Raw genomic sequence first — 7,808 nt, 5'->3', positions numbered from 1 at the left:
AATTTTAATTTGTTGAGATAGTATCTCATTGGTGCGTGGTGTAAAATACAAAGCCTGGATGATACAGTGGGATAAAATTTATGATTTATCATGTTAATTGATGTTCCCAACTTGATGGGGAGGTGAGACACAAGGAAAGAAAGGGACTTTCAAAGAATACAAATGTGAAGTCAACTGAGGGAGTTGGGCTTGACCCCAAGTCTCCTTGCTGATGGACCACACGTTCTCTGACTTTCTTTGGTAGTCATTTCTGGTGTTCAGGTTAGCACACCTGTATTCGTGTTTGTAAGAAGCTGGTACATAGCCACAAAACACACTTATCGGGCCTTGTTTGTCATGAAAAAAGTACAGTACATATGGTGCTGTTTCACAAACAGTGACTTTATTCACGTACATTGTCACACAGAAAGCTAACCAATTTGTAAAAAGTTACATACATGAAGATTCCCCCCTCAATGTTTTATACAGCAACCTCAATATGGAAAATTCTGACTATTGTGGTACAAGAAGCCCAAAAAGTAGGTGGCTTTTAACTGAGGCTTTGGTGAGCACTCTCAAACCCCTACTTCAGCACTTGAGCCCACCAGTTTTGCAGTCTCCACCCTTTACTTATCTCCAAGAAACTCCACCAAGAGTCAACAGAGAGATGATCAATAACAGGAAACGTTTATTTCATTTTGGTAGAAGAAAGTTTTAGGTTGAGTGCCTTCATTTAACTTAAAATGCCAGGAGGGATCCCTGAGCAGTGTGAAGCATGCAGCGGATTTTAAGTCCTGTAGATGGCCTAAGTACCAAACTGAGCACCCTGAGCCGAATCCCTCTTTGAGGCAGGGAGCATGTTTCGCTACAATTAAAGGCACTTCAGAGAAGATATGTTAGTAAAACATGTAGTCATAGAAAATTAGACAATATACCCAAAGTTACATTTCAGAAGCAATCACTAGCTGTTAGCCTATAAAGAAAAGCGTTACTAACCTCTACCTGCCTAAAATAAGTCTGCCAGTCTAAGTGAAATTTAGAAGCCCCTCACAAAATTGTTTATGTGAGTTCCATCATTTTGCGTTGCAGCAGTTGTCGGACCAAACAGACTGTAAACATCACAAATAATTCCCCTTGGAATAGAACTTCAAGCATGTTTGCTTCATTGATAGGCAATGTTTAAGTGGCCTTTCACTGACAATGAAGAAACTGCAATATATTTAGAACTTACTCATATTCAAACTTTTTAATTTCTTGTCCACATCAGCCCATGCAACTTTAAGACATCTTCTCAAAGAAATCAGTTCCATGCATATAATAAATTGGGGGACAGTGCATATCTCTTCGTTTGCCAGCATCAAACGTTCTTTCGATCTTTAAAATCCATTCTCATGTTGGACTTCAAGACCACATTCTTCTTCCAACGTGCTCTTTATTGGCATGCCTTAATAGGTCAGTTTCATGTTTATCATGTCATTGATCTATTACACCATTAATCAACTTTAGGGTGTTGGTGTCACACACACAATAAAATGCTATTTTTCTGTACTTTACAAAGTTATGTCAACCCAGTCCATATTGCATGTTGGAGTCAACATTGATAATGTCCAGTCTCCTTGGTGCTAGGTGAAATCTTGGTGGTCTTTTCAAAGAACTTTAGCGAGTCTTTACATTTCACTTGTCATTAGGAGTTAGGTCAGTCTTCGCACCAAGAGCCGATATGTAGAATGAGATAAGGCAGAAAGGATCAGGGCTTTGATTACCCTCTGGTACAAACCAGGTCCTAAATTACTTGAATGTAGCTAACAGCATATATTGTAGTCCTCTTTACAGATTATGTAATTCTCACCATTTACAATTTATTTATTCTTTCAAGGGTTTAAAAGATATTTATTCAGATTTTCAACGTACACAGAATGGCTTTAAAAATACAATGACAATAATCAGTCCCTCTAAAAGGTGGTTCTTCTGACTTATGGAGAAAAAGTCATGACTAAACAAAAGTAAAACATTGTCAGATTAATTTTGCTTGAGATACATATAAAGGAGTATGGCTATTAGATTGTAGGCTGTTTCTTTTGCAAAGCAGGCAGCCAACCTGATTTGTGAGAAGAGCCAGTTACTTAAGAGAATATATCACATATCTGGCCATACCTAGACCAATGGTCATCCAATATACTAATGCCATTAAACATAGAAGACTGTTTCTATATTATTGGATAAGGATTGCAAAAGTGTTTCCCATCTTGTGAAAGGGCAGTACATGAGGGTGTCCATTCAATTAACTATTCAATTGACCTGTCTCCCAATTAAGGATTCATTAAGTTAAATGTAGTATATACTTCAGGGATCTTGATTATCTTGCCATACTTACATATTTCATTACTTCACATTTTGACATAACTTACAAGCCACACCTCTACAAATCCTTCCCGACATGCCTGCATTCTGCAAAACATTCCTGCTTAGCAACTGCCCTTTTACAAAGCTCTCCAATGCACACATTTTAACACTCTGACCATAGACAAAGAAACTGCAAGGTGCCCATCCCCATATGGTGATCAAAGGTAAAGAGCTGTATCCCACATATACCCCAAATCCTATACATGTATACATAATCTTCAGCTCTTATTTCTCCTGGACATCAAGTCAAGTCTGATCTCTTCCCCTCATGTGCCTACAGACTGCACGTCCAGACATGGCATCTACCCCAAAAATTCAGAGAGCTTGACTCAAACAAAAACACTTCCCAAAAACATCCTGGGCATACAGAAAATGAAATATGTTTATGTCCCAAACCTGACTATTGTTCACAAACACACACAAAGGATAACCAACCACTAAACCACGCACACTCACAACCCAAAAGGCACATAATAGCCAAAACTGATGATTTACAGATTCATCAGCCACCTTAATCTGTGCCTATAATTTCTTGCCTTCACTCTAAAAACAGAATCTATACATTTGCAACCCTAAAGATTAAGTGGCTTCTATCACATGAATCACTGGAAGCCATTAAAATCAGATAATCTGAGATAAAAGCTAACTGCTAAACTGAAGTAAAGAATCCATCTAAATCCAACCTGGTATCCATTACTTTAAATAATACACCAGAGTTCTTAAGGCATTGGCCATATTAATGATCTTGAAAAAATATATCAATTAAGGTGATGTGGGATAATCGCAAAGACTGCCAAATCGCCATAAAAAGACTCTAACGGCATAAGGACAGATTTGGCTGGAGTCAATCAACATACACAAAATAAGAGTACAAGAAGAAGAATTGAGCATTAATGAGAAGGGATGCAGAACTTGAAGGTCTTTGAATTATTGTTATAGTGTGTCATGTTATGCAATGTTCACCTAGGTTTTTGAAACCGTGTGGCAAATGCTCATATGTGCCATTTCTATTGTCAATGCCATTTCTATCGTCAATGCTAGACTTATCAGAATGAAACAGAGGTAGGAGCCCCAGGTTTTCAATCATGTAAGGGGCGAAACACATGTCAGCTGTATGGCACTGGAACTAATCATGCAAAATTGAAAAACTGGAGCAAAAGCTACAAGAACCAATAAAATTGTGCTATAAAAATCAACAAGAACTGCATTCTGAACATTATTTTGGGTGGATCCACATCTTATTTCTATGATCTATTTACTTTGAGTGCGAAAAGGTCCAAACCTCGATTTGGAATTCACCCGAACCAATGAATGGGTATTACATCACAGCAGGACAGTACCGGACCTATCAAGCAAATTACTCTAGACACTTGGTTGACATGAGTTTTAGGTACATCAATATTGATCAGCTTCAAAATTCTGAGACTTAATTTATTTGCCTATTACTTTATTCACTAGATTGTTCTATAGCCTGGTACCCTGAATCGTGAGGGTTTATCCTCTGGATCTTATTATTTTTTTATGCTCCTGCCTTTACTCTTTAAGACGAGAGCTTACAATGAGGAAAAGGGAAGACACTGATCCTCCTGTCTCAACAGGATTTATTCAGCTTCTTTCAGATTTGGAATAATATGCTGATTTCAAGATGAAGCCGTTCGAAAAGTCAAACTCAGACGCCTAGCTTTCAATTTCAGTGCATCTTAAAGGCAAGATATGAGTGTATGAGTGACACTGTGTATACAGAGTGACATATATTTATGCGATGCCTTTGAAGATCACTGAACACATGATAGGAAATATATGGGTATCACATGTCAGATGCAAGCCTAAAGAAGGAAATACCCTGCAGAAAATTCATGTATGGAAATGCTTGCATCAGTTTCAACCATGAGTAATTAATTACTGAGGGAGGGGCCCATTCCTTCATTTTTAGCTCATTACCGCAATACTGAGCATATGCAACTCAGACGTGGGATTGGATATGTCCCTGAGAGGATGTGGCCTAGCAGTCCGGACAAAACTGCTTCTTTTGAAGTAGGCAAGATTGCGGTTGGTCTCTTTCTTTAATGAGACATGAACCAAAGGAGCGACTAAATGGAATGTCACTCAGAGGACCCATAGTTTTTACAAGAAAATCATACATATTCATTCATCACTTTTGTGCTATCCATGTAACCCACCTCTTGGCGCGTACTGCACTTTATGGCTAAAAAGCTTCCTTGCAGCTTTCATATAAGGTACTCCCATCACTTTATAGCATCTTTATTCACTGCAGATAATGGTGGCTTAGATATCTTCATTCATAAGGCAAATGTTTTTCTAAACTATTTTTTGACAGATCAAATCACATTTCTGGATAAAAAAATGAACAGTAATTCACATGCTTCCAGCACTAGCTAATTGTACACCCTGGAGTATGATACATAAAGCAGACTTCAAATTGCCTTAGCTTTTTTGTACAGAGGCTAGGGCTCACTCAGGTGCTAGTTTCTTAGGTGCAAGGGAAGGGCCCAGGGAGAAAGAGGCGGATATCTTTTCTGACATGTCCCCTATTATTTTATTTTTAAGCACAAGAACTCTGTAAATAAAGAGTAGGATTTGTAAGGAAAGGTTGAAAAGTTGGAACTGTTGGATCACGCCATACAATATAGTACAACAAATATTTAGATGCTGGTACTCGAATAAAAAGTGTTCACGTTGGTGCACAGCTCCAGAAGATCACACATGAATGGTGGCCATATTTACAAAATACATTTGTGGCTTTGTACCAGTATCAGAACTTCAGCATCCAGAAACGAAGGCATTGTCTGGACATGCCCAATACAGTGCAAGCTGTTGGAATCTGGCAGCCAAGAAGATCGGGATTAATTCACAGCTGCATAAGATATTTGATCTTCCCCTGAAAACTTATTGTTTTCACCATTCCAAAAGATAATCAGTTTTCAGTGGATTACTGAACAACTATTTTGTTTTGCTTGAGACTCAAATCAAAACTCATGCTGAATGCTGTTTCAGGGTGCTTTGGTGAGCTTCCAAAGTGCAGTGTCTCTTTTCAAAGTGTATTTCAAGAACCTACGTAGGACAGGACTTTAAACTACTTTCAAGATATGCTGGTAAGGAGAGACAAGATGAATGCCTATTCATCATTTTAACACAGACATAGCTGGACCCTGCTGATAGCAGACAGGACTTTTAGCAGAAGCCACCTTATCGATTCCAGGAAGGAAAGGTGTTTAACTGACAAATACTTTTATCAAAAATGTTTCTAACTTTTAATAATGGCTTACTTTATCCGACATAAGGAATTACATTGTTTGCACATCACAGTATCTAATTGGTCTACGAAAAGGGATACTATCTCTTTAAAAATATAAGAAAGCTTTTTTGACTGCCAAGACTGTGGGGCTTCCAGGACACGGTGAGCACAAGTATCTAGTTAATAGCACCATTCCATCTTTCGTTCTCTATTATGGAAGAACATGGGATTCATTGCTCTCTACCTCATACTGTCAGATCATCTGACCTGGCCCTGCTACTGGCTTTGCTTAACCTACTGAGGGATCTTGAGTCAGGTATGAATTCTGAATGCATTGAGGGCAACTCTTGTTCTGAGGGTTCCTCCTCAATGCATACTATTTCAGGAGACACAGGATCAGCAAAGACAGGCATGGAGGGAGTGTGCTCAAAGGGGTCATGCTCTGATTGGGCATGCTCGGATGGGGCATGCTCAGATGGTGCATGCTCAGATGGGGCATATTCCGACAGAGCATGTTCGGAGGGGGCCTGCTCAAAAGGGGCATGCACAGATGGTGCTCTGTCTGATGGGGCACGTTCAGAGAGGGCATGTACAGATGGTGCCCGCTCTGAAGGGGCATGCTCGGAGGGGGCACGCACAGATAGCACCCGCTCTGATGGGGCACGTTCAGAGGGTGCATGAATGGAAGGGGCATGCTCAGAGTGAGAGCGCAAGGATGAGGCACGGATGGAGGGGGCACATTCAGATGGAGCTCTCTCTTCAGGTTCTGGGCTGTAAAGTTTCACTGTCTCATGGTTATCATGCTGGCCGTATGATGGCAAACTTTCATCGTAGTCTTTAGAGAGATCTTCCAAGGCTCTTGCGCTGTTCTTCCCCCTGTAGCCATTGAAGTGTGGAGTAGCAGCCATCCCCACTTCAGCCATAGGATAGAAATGGGATATCACCTTCTCCTCCTCCAGTAACTTGTAACCCTTTGACTTTGGAATGGATGAGATGCCAATAGAATGGAGAGGTTTCTCAGAAACCTCTCCCAGCAGGTGATGAGTTGGTTGCTCCACCGTTCTCCTGAACGCCAGGTGAATCTTTTTCCAGCCTAAGTGACTAATCTCCACAACATTTAGAAAGAGGGACACCACTGCTACTGCCAACATGAACATGATAAACACAGTTTTCTCAGTCGGCCGGGATACAAAGCAGTCCACAGTGTTTGGGCATGGCCATCGGCTACATTGATACAACGGCTGGATCCGAAAACCATATAGAAAGTACTGGCCCACCACAAAGCCCACCTCAAAAAGGGTTTTGAAGATAATATGGCAAATATAGGTTCTCAGAAGGGTTCCTTCCAGCCGAAATTTCTTAGTGCCTTTGGTGCTGGTTTCTTTGGTGGTCCTAATACTTCCTTGGTCTGGGGCAAGTGGCAAGCGTTCCTCGTTCATCTCCTGCTGTCTGCTCAGTTCAGCTTCTTCCCTCTCTTTCCTCTTCTCCTCCATCCGGACATGGTGCACGGCATGCCCAACGTACACCAGCGAGGGAGTGGAGACGAATATGATCTGCAGCACCCAGAGCCGGATGTGGGAGAGAGGGAATGCTTCGTCGTAGCAGACGTTCTCACAACCGGGCTGCTGAGTGTTGCACACAAAGTCCGACTGTTCATCTCCCCAGACAAACTCAGCAGCTGTCCCCAAAATTAGGATCCGGAAAATGAAAAGCACAGTGAGCCAGACTCTGCCAATCACAGTTGAGTGCTCATTCACCTCCTCCAAAATATTGCCCAAGAAACTCCAGTCTCCCATGATTTAGAGTCTAGGGGTAGAACAAAGAGATTCAGCATTAGATGACAACCAATTGGCAAGCCGCCTTCTTGCTACTGTCAATCGTAGATCTGCTCTATCATTCCTTATTCTGAGTGTTCAGAACTACAGTAAATATTCTCAAACAGATAACAAGCCACCCATTGTGCAAATTCTGTCTAAAATCTAGTCGACTATGAACCGTCTCCCAATATGGCCTTAGTACTTTTAATGTATGGAGGAGACTCCGATAATAGCTCAGTCATCGTTTGACACTCACTCCTTTTCTTATGCATTGAGTTAAGGATTCATTGGCCTCAGTCACACGATAGACCTGGCATTGCTCAGGTAGTTATACATTATCATATCCCATACAT

At 40.9% G+C, this 7,808-nt stretch overlaps 1 protein-coding gene across 1 annotated transcript; it reads right to left on the bottom strand.

Annotated features, from left to right (window-relative positions):
• Window positions 1-370: 370 nt before the first annotated feature.
• GJA8 (gap junction protein alpha 8) lies at window positions 371-7,439 on the bottom strand. Its single transcript, XM_069202624.1, has one exon. It carries the CDS (start codon window positions 7,432-7,434, stop codon window positions 5,884-5,886), a length of 1,551 nt encoding a protein of 516 aa, XP_069058725.1. The 5' UTR covers window positions 7,435-7,439; the 3' UTR covers window positions 371-5,883.
• Window positions 7,440-7,808: the final 369 nt, after the last annotated feature.

Source organism: Pleurodeles waltl, chromosome 8, assembly GCF_031143425.1.
Source record: "Pleurodeles waltl isolate 20211129_DDA chromosome 8, aPleWal1.hap1.20221129, whole genome shotgun sequence".
NCBI classification, from domain to species: Eukaryota; Metazoa; Chordata; class Amphibia; order Caudata; family Salamandridae; genus Pleurodeles; species Pleurodeles waltl.
This window is presented reverse-complemented; position numbering and strand designations above follow the sequence as displayed.